An 18,353-nucleotide genomic window follows, 5' to 3' on the forward strand; every position below is an offset into this window, starting at 1 on the left:
AAACTTTTTTTTTTTTTTAAAGAGGTTATCTGTTGGAAGCAGGATTTTGCTAATTCTGGAATACTGGTGGTAGCGGTATAGCTATCAATGGAGGACCATGCTTATGCTGTTGCACTATCAGTGGACCGAGTATACGCAATTATACAGAATAACCTGGTATTGTTACTCTAAACTCACCAAATGTCTTTTGCCCATCCAACCTTTTCTTTTGCTATTTACAAGTAATGCCGACCGTGAACTTCGGTCCACGCCTATTTACAGGCATTGTAGACCCTCCACTGGAGAGCCTTGAGTTTATGCTCCACATCGACCAGCTTCGACTCCAACTGAACGAACGACTTGAGCGCCAACATCAACCGCTTCAGCTTTTCGTCAAGATCCTCCCTGTCCTTCAACTTTCCGTACACAAAACGCACGGAGTTGCCCACCACCGTGGCATTGGCAATGTTTCTCCGAGGATCGAAGATCTCCCTTGGTGTGTAAAACAAGATGCCCGATCCAAGAATCTTCTTGTGCACCTCCAAAGCGTTGTCGTGGTTTTCAGGTGCATCTGTCCAGGTGGTGCTGGTGATATGCTGGACTAGCGAGTTGTAAGAATCCACAAAACTGTTCAGCATAAGCGCCTGTCTGTTTTTGCCCAAACCGTAGGTTCTCGATTCGGCCACCATGACACACTTCATGAGAACTGCCAAAGGATCAAGCAAATCGTTGAGCTGCTCCATTGTGAGACTCTTTTTGGGGTGTTATTAGCAAGCTTCTTTTTGCGGTTGGCCACAAGGCCTTTGTGAAGATTCTTCTCGTTGTAGTGGTAGATGTCCCGTTTGAGGATAGAAAAGACAACGTCGAATGTCTTGTCTCTAGGCTTGAGGGTTTTGCCAATATTGGATGCTGGAGATACAATGGCAGCGAGGAGCTCTGTGATGAACTTGATGGGGACATACCGTTTAGGAAAGTTCTCTTCGATTTTGTAGATGAAGTTCTCCACGAGCATGGGGTCAATGACTGTAGGTTCATGAGGCGCCGTCAAGTCCTGCTTCTCGCTCTTCGAAAGCTTTGTAAATTCGCCTTCGTCTTTGGCAGGTGCCTCATCTCCCACAAGACACTCCTTTATGTCAAACTTGCCTTTTTCGTTCTTCACTCTTGTCAAGTCGGGATACTGCGATCTAGGCAATGCTCCACAGCTCAAACCTTCAGAGACCGCCTTTCTCAAGTCAGTACGGCTGACGTAGATACCGCCCCATTTCGTCAAGGCGTACCACATAGCCAAGTAGAATTCCTTCACAGCGCCAATCTTCAAAAGAGAGTCGGTGGCATGTCCCAACAAGAAGTTGTTGATACCCAAACCCTTTTCCAACGAAATGTGAACCAGCAGGGGAGTTTCTTACCAAATTTGCCCTGAGAAGAAACGTACGTTTGGTGTTGAGCGAGTCTCTTCACATCAGCAAACCGGGGACGAGAAAAGTCAACCAAACGCTTCTTCTTATCAGAGAAAATGGCCCTGGTCTTGTTTGTGGAAAACAAAGGAGGAGGGAAAACCACCAAAGGGTTCACTTCCTCCTTCACAAGCGGCTTGACGTGGGTTTCTGGAAGATCCTTATTTTCCACAGAAGCTTCCTCGATTCTCTCGTCAGTCCGCCTTTTAACGTCAGCTGAAGGCTCAAGAGCTCTGGTCTCGTCGTTCTCCTTTGCAAAATGCAACATCAGTTCCACTTCTGGGCACCACAAGCGGAGATACTCAAGACCCTGGAGCATATACTGATAATGGGATCCCGAATTAGGCGTCACCGAAGTGCCTGCAAAGTTGTTAACGTAGCACAGCACGAAGGTGGAGGCGAAAACGGGGTCAATGTCCATGAGAATGCCCTGGATGTCCTCCCTATACTTTTTGAGCACCTCAGGATCAGCCTCAGCTTCAGCCTTGGTAGGAGGCACTGGAGGAATCGCCAGTTCCATGACTTTTTTGTACACGTTTTCGGCAGTCTCCACGAGCTCCGCCTGAAACGCAAAAAGCTTTTTGGTACGCTCTGTAGCAGAAATATTAGAAGCTGTTTTGACCTGAGACACCTGTTCTTGAATGTAGTGCTTGCGTCCGTTGAGGAAAATAGTAAACGTCTGGCAGTCTGGCTTGAACGACTTTGCATCCTCGGCAAGCTCAAAAAGCTCCATGGCGTGCTGCTGGTTGTTGGAGAAGCTCTTCAGGAGAACCAGCAAACAGGCATTGAATACACTCACCGTAGGCCTCTTGACTCTCTGGAACTGATTGAACAAATCGTCTGCCATGGTCTTGGTCACGCTGCCCCAGCCAAAGTGACGCGCCAAGCCGTCAAAGTACAACACGTAAGTTTGTTCGTTGGTAGGTATCATCCATTTTTTCCGATCGTGCAACGCTTTCATGCCCATTTGCACCTTGCCGTGTTCGAAGCACCACTGGATACACGCGTTCAGTGCCACCACGGCGTTCCCGCGTGCCATATGACAAAGCTCCATAGCCCTGGCGGTGGACCTATCGGCTTCTAGAAGCTTGAGAACAGCTTCGGTGACTTTAAACGGATCTAGAAGCGCCTCGGGCCCTACGCCACACAAGAAAAGCATGAGTTTTGGCGGGATCTTCTTCTTGCTGATTCGCTTCATCTCCATGAGGTTCTCGAAAACCGCAAGCAGCTTCTCCAGACTGACCTCAAGATCACCCGGACGGAGTTTCTCCAAATCCACCGGCTGGGACCGCAGCCCGCGTCGGAGAAGCGCCGCGTCGAACTTCGATCTGATCAAAAGAAGCGCTTTCTGTGCACTGAGCAGGTTTTTCGCCGCATTGAGCGCCACCCTGCGGTTCTTATGTTGAATATGAGCAGCAGCCTGAGCAGGCAGAAGCGGCTGAATCTCGCCGTTTTCCACAAAGCGCTGGAGCTTCGCCTTTATATGCGAAAAAGAAGGCCTGGACGGCGCCTCCTGTGCGGCTCGGGACAAAAACCGCCTCGAAATCATGGACCTCCAAAAAGTGTTGATGGTGTATGTGATGCTCTTCGCAGCCATATTATCACCAACATATACACTCCGATTCGCAGCCATTAGACTACTTTTCCTTGCTATGGACCAAAGAAAGCTGTGGCTCCAGCTCCGGAGAACCATTGGAAAACACGTGGCCCGTGCCAACAAAAGCAACGTCAAGCACGTTTCCATCAAGCTTTTTGAAACAAACGTCGTCCGAGGCCGTGGCATCTTGGCTCGAGCAATCCTAGCAAATGTGCTTACTGAGCCTGACAAACACGCTGTTTTCGCCCTGTTGGTGGCGGTCTTGAACCTGAAGGTTCCGCAGATTGGCGAGCTTGTTGCTGCCAGGACGGTGGCGCTCTGGAAGTACTTGTACATGAAAAACGACTGTACGAGGATCTTCAGGGTGTTGCTTTTCCTCTGCGAATTGATAAAGCAGAAGGTCGTGGAGGACGTGGTGTTGTTGCAGATCTTGCAGCTTTTGGTGGAGGAGTCTGTGACTGACGATTCTGTGCACTTGGCGTCGTTTGCTTTGGAGAACATCCTGGCGTATCTAGACAAGAATGCCAAAACTTCAGCTAACCTGATCTACGACCAGCTAAGAAACATGCTCCAGGAAGGAGGTCTTCTGGAAAAACGTCGCAACGATATCCAGTATCTCCTCGAACACCGCCGCAATCGCCCCAAATACCTTATAGACCCTGAACTCGATCTTGTGGAAGGTACCGATAATGCCACGCACTATGTGGACCTCACAGACCTCCAGGAGCCCGGAACGGACCTCAATTACTTCCAGGAGGATCCGGAATTCGAGGTGGCAGAGGCCACTTACAGCCAATTGCAGAGACAGATTCTAGCAGAAGAGGTCAGGCAAGAAAGACCCAGTGAAAAGGTCGAACATCCACAGAAAACCACCGATATGACCGACAAGACGCTTCTCCAGCACCAGAAAACAATCTACTTGACGGTGATGTCGTCAATGTCCGCAGACGAAGCCGTACACAAGCTTCTCCGAGTCAGGCAAAAGCAGAAGCTCGAGCAGGCGGTTCTAGTCGACATGATCGTGAAGTGCTGTGCCCAGGAAAAAACGTACTCCAAGTACTTTGGCGTCATTGGAGAGAAAATGAGTGGAATGAGCCAGGAGTGGAACAATACCTTCACCAACGAGTTCCAGCAAAAGTACGACACGTGCTACCAGTACGAAGGCTCACAGCTCCGAAACATGGGCAAGTTTTTCGGCCACTTGATTGCATCAGATAATTTACGGCCCCAGGAGACCCTAGGTCATGTAGAGTTGACGGAAACCGGAACCAACAGTGCGAGCCGAGTCTTCATAAAATTCCTCTTTCAAGAGCTTGTGGAGGAGATGGGCGTCAATGAGGTGAAGCGGCTCATTCAGGATCCCGAAGTGAAGCCCACGCTTCGTGGCATGTTTCCTGTTGTTCTGGTGGACGAGCTGGATCAGGCCCATATCATGTTTTCCATCAACTACTTCACGGCCATCGGCTTGGGTGTTTTGACAGAGGAAATGAGACAGGTGCTCAAGAATCTTCCAGAGCCTCGTGGTCGTCGCAGCTCGTCTTCTGGTTCGTATTCAGATCTGGCTTCCTACAGCAGGTCTGAGTCGTACTCCAGGAGTCCATCCCGAAGCCGCAGTGGATCGAGATCCCGAAGCTGGTCGAGAAGCCCCTCCAGAACGCCGTCCAGGGAGGTCGAAAGCAAGGAGTAGATGGGGGTTACGTGAGGGATGGAAACGGGTGGTTGAGCCTTTACGAATGCATAAATACAGTCACATAATCGAATTGATATGGGATCGTGACTTACGCTATTGTCACAGCTGTAGGAGTGTTACTATACTTGCTTGATCTTGATTTTGCAGCCAGTACCTACATTCCCTGATACAGTACGATGTAGGTACATGTTGGCAGAAGGCAAAGTCACAAAAGCTAGTTTTTCAGTACTTGATCGCTCTTCGTAATTTTTTTCTTTTGAGTTTGACAACTTCAATAGTAGTAGCCACCTAATAGCAATTGACTTCACTGAAAGGTAGACCGTCTTATCGGTGATGTGAGTTAAAGAACATTGGCAGGTTTCGGAGTCTACGGAGAGAAGGTTCCTATTACAGTGAAAACACCAATTGTAGCTTTGCCAGAGCAAACAATATCTGGACCCCACAGGCCCGTTTTTTCCTTCAGGTCTGGATCTTCTCCACAAAGCTTTCATACACTGATGCACCTGCTTTTCAGATTGATGGCAAGTTTCCAGATTGATGGCAACCTTCCAGATTGATGGCATTTAAATCACTTTTGCAACTTTCAAACAGTGAAAACTCACGACTTAATCCAAAATTAGTAGCTGCTTGCATTTCCCCAAAACAAGCGGACGCCGCATGGCTCCATCAGCAACCTTGTGAGTTGCTCGTTTTGCAGCCATTTAGAGCGCTGGCAGTATAGCAATTACAAACCAGGCGAAGCAAGTGAAGCTTATCTGAGCGTCAGGGAACCCAGAAATGCACGAAACGGAGAATTCTGGTAAAAAATAAAAATTGTGGAAAGGTGCAATCGATCGATTCTCCACAAAGATAAGATTAAAATTCACGCGGGTAGCAAACAGCCGATCTCAGGCACATATACATTGGGAAGTGGTTTGGAGTTTTGAATAAATGTATAAATGTCGAGGTGATCGTTTTTGGAGATCCCCTTCAAAAAAATTTTTTTTTACCCTTTTCTAAAAACCTCTTCTTCACTTCCCTAGGTGAGACATGCCGCGGCTTTAATCCACCTGCTGCACAAAGCACGGTACCGTTTCGCGTCACCTGACCAGAAAGGTGGTCATTATATGGCTTCCGCAGGACCGTTCCGGTTTCTTCCGTGCCGGACAGTCTGGCTCGCGTAGCCAATGGCCTAGCGGGTATAAAAAAACAGGCGCCATGCAGGACGATTCTTGCTGGAAAATTGGCACGGGACGGTGAAGCAGCTTCAGTAGAAGCAGCTGTGGGCATCGGACGGGCGGACAGACCGGCTGCCGGAAGAATATAGCCGTTTGTGTGTCCAGCGGGTCACGTGCCTGCAAGCGAAGAGCAGTTTTTCCGGCCAATGGCAGCGCGCGGAAAATCAGCTTCCTGCTTATTGGCCTTTTGTTACATGGCAAGAAAGAAAAACCACCTCTTCCCTATATATAGTGGTAAACGCTCACTCGCCTCCATCGTCTGTTTTTTTTTTCATCTCCACATCCAAATTTAAAAAATGCCAGCTAAGTTCGAAAAGGGTTCCGAGAAGAAGGGTGCCAACCTCTTCAAGACCAGATGTCTTCAGTGCCACACCACCGAGAAGGGTGGCCCAAACAAGATTGGTCCTAACTTGCACGGTGTTTTCGGCAGACAGTCCGGTCAGGCCGAGGGCTTCTCCTACACTGACGCCAACAAGAAGAAGGGTGTCACCTGGACCGAGCAGACCATGTCTGACTACCTTGAAAACCCCAAGAAGTACATTCCAGGCACCAAGATGGCCTTTGGTGGTTTGAAGAAGCCAAAGGACAGAAACGACTTGATCACCTACTTGGCCAAGGCCTGCAAAGACTAGGCCTCTCGCATTGCCTAGATGATGGCGCCGTTCCTTCACTGTAAATATAATTATTGCATTTGTTTTGATTTGACGGGCGATGTAGCATCACTGATGAGAAAGCAGGGTAGATTTGAGAGATTTGACGACAACTGGTTCGATACGAATTGGCCCACTTTTGTGGGGTCACGATAAGGTGGATTTTTCACGCAGAGGTTGCATATGCATATGTTGCAGTCGTTGATTATGATTGTGAGGCTTCCCCACATTATAAACGTTTTCTTTTGATATATGGCCGCTTCACGGTTGGTCGCTGTACTGTTAATGGCAGCTTTACTGTCAACGGCAGCTTTACTGTCAACAGTCTTATGGATTGCTGCAGCTGTCATATCAACTGACGTCTGCTCCATGAACGCTTATCTCCTGTTTGGTCCTTCCTTTCGAGAAAAAACCTCGTTCATCTGCCACCGCAATCATCCTAGATCACCCCCATCCATCTTAATCTGTAGCAGCTAGGTCATTGGCCTTTCCCAGCTGCATGCACCCACCTCAAACCCCATCACGAAGCTTTTCTGGGTGGCCACATAGATGAAATGCAAATTGAACACTTTCGCTTTCTCCCTCACGCACGCTGGATGTCAAACTCCACCTCGGTGATGCTCACCTCCTCACCCTGCTTATCGTCGTAGTCATACCACTCCTTGTCCTCCAAATCAACCTCCTCGAACTTTGTGCCCAGCTCTTCGCCTTTACACTGCCACCTGCCTTCAGGAATGAACTCCACGAAATCAACACCTCTGGCATCGATTTCAAGCAATTTAGCCCATCCGCTGTTTCCAGCTTCCAATGTCTCTTTGGTACGTTCAATCAGAGCCAGGTGCTCGTGCTTGCATCCTTTGCACCGAAAGACAAAACTGGCCTCGCCACGGGACCCAGAAATGTCGTGTTTCTCGAATCTGTTGATGTTCACTGGCTTGTCGTGGACTTCTCTGCACTTTGTGCACTCAATTCTGAAAGTGTATTCGTGGTGAGCTTCGGGAGTGTCCACAGGTTCAAGACCAGTGACACCGGCAAGTTCGGCTTTAATTTTGAGGTTGAATTTCACCATTTTTGAGGAGAAATGTGGTTCAAGATCGTAATGGATCGATGGAGTGATGATAAAGGCGCGGTGTACGGGTGCGATATCATCACCAGTGCAGTGGGTTTCACTAAAGTGGACAAATGACTCATGGGCAGTCATGCTTTGTTAAATTTTGATGATTTTGGATTGATAGTTTTGGGGAAATGCTTCCATGGCTGAAAGAGTACAAGAACAGGTCATGGTGGACTGCATTTGGAAAAAGTCAGGAAACGTTCAAGATAGACTGGCTTGATCTGCCGAGGCATAACCTTCAATCTTTTGAAAATAATATCTTCAAATGGCAGATAAGCCCCTAATCTCGACTGATACAGCAAAGTTCAGTCGAAAGATCCATGAAAAGCCAAACCACGTGACCATACACGTGACCGAGATCAACTGAACATCGGAGTTTGAACACTTCATCAACCACCATGAGTTTAAACGACATTCAAGTACCCGTGGAGGTCGATCCCAATGAGGATACAGAATGGAACGACATTCTCCGTGCCAAGGGTATTATTCCAGAGCGCCCCAAGTCTCCAACCGAGGAACTAGAAGAAGCTTTGGAACAAGCCGTCAAGGCTCAACACGAAAACCGTCTTGAAACCAAGAATTTGGGTGAACTTGAAGAGCTTGAAGATGAAGAAGATGAGGAGTTTTTGGAAGTTTATAAGCACAAGCGTTTCCAGGAACTTCAGGAGCTCCAGAAGAAACTGAAGTTTGGATCTGTTCAGCATGTTACCAAGCCTGAATATGCAGACGAAGTTACCAAAGCTTCTGACGACTGTTTTGTGATTCTTCACATGCTGGCGCAGCTGGCGGTCCAGTCTCGTCTTCTTGGGCTGCTTACGGTCGAGTTAGCCAGAAAGTTCCCGGAGATCAAGTTTTGTGAAATTCCCGCTAACAGATGTGTTGAAAACTACCCCGAGGCAAACTGCCCCACGTTAATCATATACCACAAGCAGCAGATTGCCAAGCAGTACGTCACGTTGACGCAGTTGGGTGGCAGCGACTGCAAATTGAAGGATTTGGAGAAGGTGCTTGTCGAGATTGGTGCAGTGAAGGATGCCGACGAGCGGTTGGAGATTAATCAGAATGACGAGGACTTGGAGGAGAGTAGGAGAACGCGGTTCGTGCAGAAGGGCATCAGGGGTCCTGCTCTCCATGCCGATGCTGAAGATGACGATGACTTTTACGACTAACGGCACCGCCAGTACATAGACAGTCGATGGGTGATAATGATGTTTTGTAGAAGATTGTGGGGCAGGTTTGGCAGGATGTGTTATCAAGATTCAGAGGAGGTCTTCAGATTTGGAGAAGCGAGTTCTTCGGTGCATATCGTATCTGATTTTTAGGAAACCGTAACAGATTATTGAGTAAAGCCGTGACTATGGTTTCGGCGAGCAATAAATTATGAGATTTTGTTAAAGAGATTTGCTACGTTAAAGAGCGGCAATAAACTCATCTGAGACATATGAGGAATCTGGCGGAGACTATCGTATAAGATAAGTAGATAACAGGGAACAAAAACTCATTCTCCCAATCAGGGTGGTTTTAAGAATCAAATTCATCATTTCAAAGGCCTTTGAGAATAGTAGTTGAGCTAAATGGAGTAGAATTGGAGAGATGAAGATCTGAGACATTGCACTTAGGTTGGACAATTAAAGCAAGCATCAAAGAAACTAAAGAAATTGAACGCATACGGAAGTCATAATATTAGAAAGTTTATAGAAAAGGAAGAATTTTTTTATAGAAAAGGAAAACAATGCATCACAATAGATGCCTTGATCTCAAAACTTTCCTATGAACGATTAGTCAAAATCTACAGTGATCTGAAACAAGCACTTCCCTTGCATCCAAATTCCCAAATTCTACGACTCAAAATCTCAAAATACTTTTAAAACAAAACCGCCAAATCCACAACCTCCAAATCTCCGCAAATCCCAGATCCTTCTCCATTCCGCAGCACTCTGATCATCCAAGCCCTAATCGTCAAAACCCTCCTTTGAACCCAATACCAAAAGTCCGAATATCACGAAGCTCAATTTTCCAAAATTAAAGCACCCTTTTAAAATTCCAAAACAGTAAAACCACAAATTCCTTAACCTCCCCAAAACCTCTTTTTACCCAACCCACCTCAGCTCACACCCGCATCGTTCATCTTCACACATGCCAGGCTGACCCTGAAAGCACCACATCCACCAAAAACGTCCAGAGAAAGCAAAATCTACAAATTTACCAAATCCACAAAACTTCGATAAAGGTGCCCCCCCAAATCCCCCAAACCCGCCCCCACGCTCCCCTTTCTCCCCTCCACATCGGCGTGATCCGTACCTAGCTCCCGATTCGCAGCGCATTTTGCACCCACCTCAGCAACAGAAGAAGTGATCCGTCACCAGCGCCGCTCACACGCTGAAATCGCCAAAAACAGCCAAAAGTTCAGAAAAAGGGCACCCCGTTTCCCCTAAAACCGCCCCTTTCAAACCCCATTCTCCCGCGTCTGGCCCGCTAGCTCAACACTTCCTACAAACCTCCTCCAGAACACCTCCGTTGATTTCGGCCACATCGCCCTGAAACCACCAATTAGCCATGCCAGCGTCGCCGCAGAACGGCAAGGTCGGCCGTAAGGCCAGTTTGGGCGAGCTGCCGGGCCACAAACACCAAAACGGCAACGGCTCTTCCTTGACCCTCCAACAACGAACTCCTCCGCCCGATAACTGGCGCCATATCCAGCCGTGCTCCCATTTAACCAAGGTTTTGGCCACCTCGGCCCACGATACCGTCATGGCCACGTATAAGCAGGCCGTGGGCATTCTGGTGGCTGTAAACCCGCTGCTCAAGGAAAGACTAGTGTTTCGGAAAAAGGACGGTCTGGCGGTGCCTCAGAACACGTTTAACGATCTCAAACACAAGGTGCTCCGCTGTAGCGACTGCAACCTTGCCAACTTCCACCAGGTGTTCTTTTGTCTCCAGTGTCCTCATGTGGGGTGTTATCAGGAACACGCTCGAGCTCATGCTGCTAAACAAAACCACATGTTTGCCATCGATGCCCAAAACGGCCTTCTTTTTTGCTTCTCGTGCAAGGACTACATCAACCACTCGGCGCTCAACGATATCAGACTCGCCGTGGCTTCCATGGACGATATCCAGCCTTCCAGTGATAAGCAGGCTGCTTTGAGCGAATACTACGATAAGCCTGCCGCCGTGGCGATCCACGGACTCAAGGGAATCGTCAATTTGGGCGCCACGTGTTTCATGAGCTGTGTGCTTCAAACGCTTCTCCATAACCCGTTGGTGAGAAACCATTTTTTCAACAACGACCTACATTTCTTCAACTGCCCGCTGGCGCAGCGGTACCTCGACGAAGGCAACATCGACAGCTCTACAGCGTGCATTACGTGCCTGGTTGACGCCGTTTTCAAACAGGTCTACTGCGCTTCCTCCAATGAGGGTTTTGGCATCACCACGCTTCTCCAGACAGCATGGTACAAGAACCTGCTGCTTGCGGGTTTTTCCGAACAGGACGCCCACGAATTCTGGCAATTTCTCCTAAACGAATTCCATGCCGACCACGAGAAGGTGTTGCAAGAGGCACATCTAGATATCCCCTCTCCAGAACGCTGTCTGTGCATCACCCACAGCGTCTTCCTGGGCGAGCTAGAAAGTTTGGTCGAATGCAGCAGCTGTGGATTTGTCAGAAGCACCGTGGACCCCTTGGTTGATCTTTCCCTCGAGGTGAACGATCTCAACAACAAAACCAACACTCTCTACGAATGTCTCGACTTGTTCACCCAAACCGAGGCTCTAGACGCCAAGTCCAGTTGTCAGTCCTGTGGCACCGAATCCAAGCCGTTCAGATCGCTCCGGATCCGCAAACTTCCCCCAGTTCTCAGTATTCAGCTCAAGCGGTTCAAGCACAACCATGCCAACGACACCGCATCCAAAATCGAAACCAAGGTCGACACGCCCCTCTACCTCAACCTCACAAAATATGTTTCAGACTACAACAACGAGGGCAACGATGACGTGGATTCGGGCAAGGTGTACGAGCTCTTTGGTGTGGTTACACACATTGGTTCTGTCAACACCGGCCATTACGTGGCCTTCATCAAAAACAGCATTGGGCAATGGTTCAAGTTTGACGACAGCGTGGTCTCGCATGCCTCCCACCACGATGTCCAGAACACCAACGCCTATCTTCTCTTTTACATTGCGCATTTCTCTTAGCATGGCCGTGTTTCGGCCTACCTTAGTTTGCCTAGGGTGACAGATTATACATATAGCAGGGCAATGGCCCTGGTTCAATAAACAACATATTACGATGTGGTTTTGGGTGTTTTAATGGAGTGTTGAGTGGTATAAAATGATTGATTATTCAAATATGAATTCATTGTATCAAAGCAACAGAAGGACATCTTTTTTCAAGAATTCTGAAATTAATTGTAGAAAAAAAACATATGGGAAATGTTGAAGCCACTTGAAATGTGAAATTAAGAAAAAAGAGAGCGAGGATCAAGGAATGTGTTTGAGGAGAGAGAGTATAGGAACACAGGATATATTACGAAACATATAACCACTGGTAATGAAGTCAAGGATAGTTTCGGTTGTCACTTTTTATTTTATGTGAAAAGAAAGAAATGAAAAAAAACCCCTCTTCCCCACTATGATGATAGTACCAAACTTATTCGCTTATGTACATTTTTTGATCCATCACCACTTTAAAGCACTTCTAGAGTAGTCTATTTTTAAAGCATCATCACACGACATTACCAGCCTACAATAATTTTCCTAAAGTGTAAAAATCAATTCTATCACAAAATTTTGAGGGGGTATCTTCGTCTAATATAAATACATAGAGTATACAGCAGGCGTCTCAAACGACGGGTCTGCGGAAATCCTCAGCGACAATGTGAGCCTTATCACACATCAGCTTGAAGAGTCCGTTTTGGCGGAACAAAGTCCAAGGGGTACCCTTTTCAACAACACGTCCCTGGTCCATCACCAAGATACGGTCGTACGTCAAGATCGTCTTCAAACGGTGAGCAATACACAAAATGGTGCACTTGTCAAACTCACGAATAATGGTGTCCTGGATCTTGGCGTCGGTCTCGTAGTCGACAGAGGAGGTGGCCTCGTCCAAGATCAAAATCTTGGAGTCACGCACCAACGAACGGGCCAATGCAATGAGCTGTTTCTCTCCCAAGGAGAAGTTCAGGCCGTCGTCCTCAACATTCTGGTCCAAGTGGAACTTGTGGAGCTGGTCATAGTTGTTGTCCACAAGCTGAGTGCGTCTGACTCTCTCTAACTGGTCGCCAGTGATGAGGCCAGATCTTCTCAACGAGTCCCACAAGGTGCAATCTGGGAATTGGTTGAAAGGGTCCAAGTTTTTACGGATCGAGCCTTGGAAAAGGACAGGATCCTGGGGGATGATCAGCAACTTCGATCTCAAGTCACGCAAGCCGAGCTGGCTGATGTCCAAACCATCAATGGTGATGTTACCAGACTCAAGCTCGCTCAAACGGTACAAACCGGTCATGATGGAGGATTTACCAGCACCAGTACGACCGCAAATACCAACCTTCTCGCCGGGGTAAATGCCAAAGTTCAAGTCCTTCAACACCAAAGGCAAGTTTTGTCTGTAACGCAAGTTAACGTTCTTGAACTGGATGTAACCAGTCATTGGCCACTCTGGAGGAGGCTTGAACTCGCTCTTCTCGTAAGCAGCCTCCTGCGGCAAGTCAAAAGCGTAAGAATGCAATCTCTCGACAGAGTTCATTTCGTTCTCCACCTGGGTCATGGCACGAACGGTCAAAGACAACAAGCCAACAATCTGAATCACGTAGTTCAAAAGCAAACCAGTGGATTGAGGCGAAATGTCAAATTGATCAGTGATACACAACATTGAGATGATGAGGGCAAAAAGAGAAGCAATAATGTCCAAGTGGACACAGAGCCATCTCTGGTTGGCAACGGACAAGTAGTAGGCTTCGTTCATGCGGTTAAGCAAATTGTCATTCTTCTTGATGAAAGAAACCTCCTCCTTGAAAGCCTTGATGGTATGCATACCGGTCAAAATCTCGTTGAAGTTGTTGTAAACCACAGATCTCTGGACAGCCTCCAATCTCTTGATCTCACGGGATGAGCCCGAGTAGATTTCAGACAAGAAAAGAAAAGCACCGCCCAAGAATGGAACAGCAATGGCGAACCAAGGCAAGTAACAAATGCACAAAATGATAATACCAATGATCATAGCAAGAGGGAAAATGAACAAACGCAACTGCTCACCGATCTCGTTATCCAAAGAGTCAGTGTCCTTAGTGAATCTGTTGAGCACTCTTCCCAAGGGGTTGGTGTCCATGAAGCTCATTGGGCAGTGCAACACCTTCTCCACAGCCTTGACGTTCAAGAGCTCAGCCGATCTGTTGTTCATGTAAGCCAACATGGTGAACTGGACACCAGTGAAGAAAACAGTCAAGAAAGCGAAAGCAACGTAAAAGCCAACGTAAAAGTTCTCGCTCAACTGACGGAAACGCTTCTCCATCCAGAAAGACAACCAGGTGTTGGTGAACAACTGGCAGAAGGTAGCAATGGCCACAAGGAAAAGGAACACTGGTGCTGCGGTCCAGCCGAAAATACCAGCACCCAAGTTGATGTAGTTCTTGTAAACCTGCCACGAGATGGCATTGACAGCCTTGTCCTCGTCTTCAATGGTGCGGCCAATGATATCACCAGCAGCACCACTCTGAGGAAGCACAGATTGAGACACAGCCAACTTGACCTCCTCCTCGTTCTCGCCAACTCCACTTGGCAAGAGGCACACATCTGGGGTGGGCTCTTCTTGCTGTGGTTCAGGACGGGGAGCAGCTTCGTCGTGGCTGAAGTCCACCAACTTCTTGAAACCTGGGTTTCTTGCGGCAAGCTCTGCAGCAGTTCCAACATCAATGGTACCGTCACCGTTCAAAAAGACAATCTTGTCGGCAGTAGCCACCAAGGAAAGCTGGTGGGTAGCCAAGATTCTCGTCTGGTGCTTGAGGAAACCAAAGAACAATTCGTTGGTGATCTGCTTACCGACACGGGCATCAACGGCAGACAAGACATCGTCGAAAAGCATAGTGCTTCCACCACGGTAAACGGCACGAGCCAAGTTGATTCTAGCTTTCTGGCCACCGGAAAGTGTAACACCCTTTTCACCAATTTCGGTCTGGTCACCGTGCAGCAATTCCCTGATATCGTCCTCCAAGCAACAAGCCTTTATAACGGCTCTGTAACGGCTTGGATCCATAGGACGGTTGAACAAGATGTTCTGGCGAACAGTGGCGTTCTGAATCCATGGAACAGAACAGAGCAACAACTCCTTGTTGACATCAATGGAACCCTGGCCAGGGTTGGTCAACTTCATGAAACCAGCCATGGCATTAAGAAGAGACGTCTTACCGGAACCAATGACACCTGTAATCACCACAAAGTCACCGTCGTTGACAGTCAAATTAATGTTGAGAAGACCAGGGAACGACAGCTTCATGTCCAGAGTACACAGCTCCACAGAAACACGGGTTTCACTCTTGCTCTTCTCGGAACTTTTACGAGGAGACTTAGAAGAAGCAGCCTCCCAAAGCGAGCTATCGTCATTGTCGTCATTATGGAACAGCTCCCACATGAAGTCGGCGTTTTTGATGTCAATCACCACGTTGGAGTCCTTCTTCTCCTCCATGCCGTAGTAAGTGTCGCTGTTAAAGGAGTCCTGGTCGCCCTTGAAGTCAAAGCCAGTGACGGACTCGTCAGAACCAACCAAGTACTGCTCCTCAGCACGCAACTTGTCGTCCAAGGAGGAGTCGTACTCGGAAGCCGAAAGGAAATCCTTGCATCTTCTGAAACCAATCATAGCATCAGCACCAGTAGCGAGAGCAATAGGCAAAAGCATGATAGCCTGGGCCAAAATGGAAAAAAGCGAAAGTGAAGAAAACACACGGCCAGCATCTCTCATGTCACCAACCTTCCACATAGTAACGAACGAGATCATGGAAGTGAGGGTAGGCAAAGTGACGGCGTAGGCAGTGATAAAGTTTCTCAACACCTTGATGGTGAAAAGATACCTCATCTCGGTGTTTCTGACCTTGGTGATGCTAGCCTTGTAGGCCAACTCCCAGGCGTAGAACTTGATGATCTTGAGGTTGTTGAGCACCTCTCTCATGAGCGAAATACGCTTGTCAGTGTACTTGACGACGGTTTCTCTGGTGAAAAACAACTTCGACGTGAGAAGCACACAAACCACAAGAGAGACAATGAAAAGACCAATACCCACAAGAGAGGTGACACCGATGTTGGTCAAAAGCAAAACCACGGCGATAATCACGGGGATAGGGAAACAAACCACAAGGGGCTGGAACCCAATGGCCAAGTCGATTCTCGACAAATCCGTACTCATGAGCGAGGTGATTCTCCCCGTAGAGAACCGGTGCTTGGCCTTCAGAGACAACTTGAATGATTTTATGAGCACGTCTTTCGTCAAGATCGACTTGCAGGCGGCACCGGCCACCATGGCGTTGTGGAAAAAGTGGTTCAAAAGCAAACCATTGATGAAAATTAAAATGACGGCGCCAATGGTGTAGCCGATACCCTTGTTGTAGGTTGTCTCGATACCGAGGAAACGGTTCTCGACGAAATCAATCAAGCGTCTGGTGATCAAGGGCGAGAGGGCCTGGCAAGTGAAAGAAAGAGCCAAGAAGATGCATGAGAGGGAGTACTGGATCTTGAAGGTTTTGAAAAGCGCCAAAGGCACCGCAAGGAAAGGCCATTCCCACAGGTCCATGTCCTTGCCCTCCTTTTCGTGTCTATCTCTCAGGGACTTCAAGTGGGCTTCCAAGTGGGCCCTGAACTCCTTGTGCATCTGTTCGACGGTCAAGTCATTCGTCAAGTACCAAAGGTCATCAGGCTGCAATGTGCGCTTGTAACCCTTGATCAAGATGGGCCAAATCCAGTAAAAAACGGCCTTGTTGAAGATGTTGGTGGTTTTCCATGGGTATGGCTTTCTCTCCTCTGGGAGAGGAACAGGATCCACCGATTTGCCAAACATAAAGCTGAGCAAACGTTTCTCGTTGGTTTCCTGAGGCACAGCCTCGAGGTCGCCGTTGCCAGCGCCGGCGCTGGACTTCTTCTTGGATTTGGGCATCTTTGGCTTCTTGGCCTTCTTCTTCTTCTTCTTCGGTATTTCCTCCGGAGGATCCGCCATCAGATCGTCCAGGTTGTTCTCCACATACGTGGTTGTTGTGTCCGAGTGTTCTGAGGAGATAGGATGCAAATGAGGGGTGCCAGCTGGGACGCCCTGGTGTCTTCGTTGTTGTTGAACGTAGTAGTGGTAGGATGGGGTTGATACAAAGTTGTCCGACTCCTGGGCTGGAGAGTCGTAAGGGTTCCTTGTGTCGCTGCGTCCGTACACGTTTCTGTAGTAGTCGTGGTTGGACATTTTATAGGGGTGGGGTTGCTGGCGAGAGCGGTCAAAAAAAAAAGAATAGGATACGAGGTGTTCGGGGGAAATGTGAGATACTATATAGGGCTGACTACTTCTGGGGCTGTAAGATGGAGATGTGTCTTGCCTAAAAGGGGAGGGCACAACAGGTAAAGGCGAGACGATCTGTGGGCGCATGCACAGTATATACCTAATGTGGGAGTTTTCCCGACGCGCGGACGGCACACAGACCGGCATCCTGCCGTGGTCACCGATCTGTGTAGCGGACGGCGCAGTGGACGGGGTCTGTATGCAGTACAGGGTGAGGCGACTGCAAAGCTTTCTCCGCACTGCGAGAAAGCTCATGAAAAAGGGCCCTTCATTCTGCGATGGAGCGTCTCGAAGCCGGCCGGTTTATACATATTGAAAAAAAAGGAATAACCCGGATCGGACGTTAAGGGCTACCGGCCGAACAGACTATTTAGTGCTTTTTTGGAAAACGTCAAGTCGTCTTTTTCCTCTATTTTCATGTCTTCCTCTTTGGGGCCTTGCAAAGCGATTCGGGCGAAACACCGAACAGGAAATGTCCGTTTTGCGGAGGATGTGGTCTGCTTGGGAAATAAGTGGGTTTGTGCCACGCCGCAGCCGGCTCTGTCAGATAGCCTTTTCTGCGGCTCTGGAAGGCTGAACCTAAGGAGGACAAAGCTGGATTTTACATTTTTTACATTTTCTACGTTTCCACACTTATTACGTTTTTTTAATTTTAACACTTACAATTTTTATTTCTCCTTCTACATCTTCTTTTGCCGGTCGTCTCAGGGAGGAAGGAGGATGGCCGGATCAGTCGGTTGGGGTTGTTCAGGCTCATTCAGGCATCATCGCAGGTGAAAAGAATGGCTTCCCCGTCCTTTGTTCGCACCTCTTCTTAACCCATAATGGCCGTGGTTGCCAGGCGATTCTTGCCATTTTGCTTGGTTTCCCCGTGGCCTGGGCGATTTGGCGTGTTGAACGAGGAAAATATTGAAAAATATTTGGAAAAAGTTGTAAAGTTTTTGTTCCTCTTCGTCCCTCAGTTTCACCCCCAACGGTGCTCGTGTGACAGGATCGCCGAAAACGGCAATAGTGGACTTTGCCTACTCGGTTCGGCCCATTGTGTTTCTATCCGGAATCAGGGTGGAGCGGAAGCGAGATCGTCGTGAATGTCGTGATTTGGCTGATATCGGTAAATTTTCTAGATTTT

General features: G+C 48.2%; 7 protein-coding genes across 7 annotated transcripts; 4 read left to right on the forward strand and 3 right to left on the reverse strand. All coding sequences in view use genetic code 12, as the record gives it.

The window, feature by feature from the left end:
- Positions 1-251: 251 nt before the first annotated feature.
- Positions 252-2,982, reverse strand: CXQ87_004411 (uncharacterized protein; the record flags this gene model as incomplete). The annotated part of the gene is made up of 3 exons (XM_025482852.1): positions 252-731; positions 776-1,345; positions 1,408-2,982. 3 exons carry the CDS (start codon positions 2,980-2,982, stop codon positions 252-254), a joined length of 2,625 nt encoding a protein of 874 aa, XP_025337795.1.
- A 103-nt stretch (positions 2,983-3,085) lies between these two features.
- CWC22 (U2-type spliceosomal complex subunit) lies at positions 3,086-4,717 on the forward strand (the record flags this gene model as incomplete). Its single annotated transcript, XM_025482853.1, has 1 exon — positions 3,086-4,717. One exon carries the CDS (start codon positions 3,086-3,088, stop codon positions 4,715-4,717), a length of 1,632 nt encoding a protein of 543 aa, XP_025337796.1.
- A 1,516-nt stretch (positions 4,718-6,233) lies between these two features.
- Positions 6,234-6,569, forward strand: CYC1 (cytochrome c; the record flags this gene model as incomplete). The annotated part of the gene is made up of 1 exon (XM_025482854.1): positions 6,234-6,569. One exon carries the CDS (start codon positions 6,234-6,236, stop codon positions 6,567-6,569), a length of 336 nt encoding a protein of 111 aa, XP_025337797.1.
- A 601-nt stretch (positions 6,570-7,170) lies between these two features.
- Positions 7,171-7,656, reverse strand: CXQ87_004414 (uncharacterized protein; the record flags this gene model as incomplete). The annotated part of the gene is made up of 1 exon (XM_025482855.1): positions 7,171-7,656. One exon carries the CDS (start codon positions 7,654-7,656, stop codon positions 7,171-7,173), a length of 486 nt encoding a protein of 161 aa, XP_025337798.1.
- A 443-nt stretch (positions 7,657-8,099) lies between these two features.
- CXQ87_004415 (uncharacterized protein) lies at positions 8,100-8,870 on the forward strand (the record flags this gene model as incomplete). The annotated part of the gene is made up of 1 exon (XM_025482856.1): positions 8,100-8,870. The coding sequence occupies one exon, from the start codon at positions 8,100-8,102 to the stop codon at positions 8,868-8,870; it is 771 nt and encodes a 256-aa protein (XP_025337799.1).
- A 1,387-nt stretch (positions 8,871-10,257) lies between these two features.
- Positions 10,258-11,895, forward strand: CXQ87_004416 (ubiquitin-specific protease; the record flags this gene model as incomplete). The annotated part of the gene is made up of 1 exon (XM_025482857.1): positions 10,258-11,895. The coding sequence occupies one exon, from the start codon at positions 10,258-10,260 to the stop codon at positions 11,893-11,895; it is 1,638 nt and encodes a 545-aa protein (XP_025337800.1).
- Positions 11,896-12,541: 646 nt separating this feature from the next.
- On the reverse strand, positions 12,542-17,131 carry CXQ87_004417 (uncharacterized protein; the record flags this gene model as incomplete). The annotated part of the gene is made up of 1 exon (XM_025482858.1): positions 12,542-17,131. One exon carries the CDS (start codon positions 17,129-17,131, stop codon positions 12,542-12,544), a length of 4,590 nt encoding a protein of 1,529 aa, XP_025337801.1.
- Positions 17,132-18,353: the final 1,222 nt, after the last annotated feature.

Source organism: Candidozyma duobushaemuli, assembly GCF_002926085.2.
Source record: "Candidozyma duobushaemuli strain B09383 chromosome Unknown E_B09383, whole genome shotgun sequence".
NCBI classification, from domain to species: Eukaryota; Fungi; Ascomycota; class Pichiomycetes; order Serinales; family Metschnikowiaceae; genus Candidozyma; species Candidozyma duobushaemuli.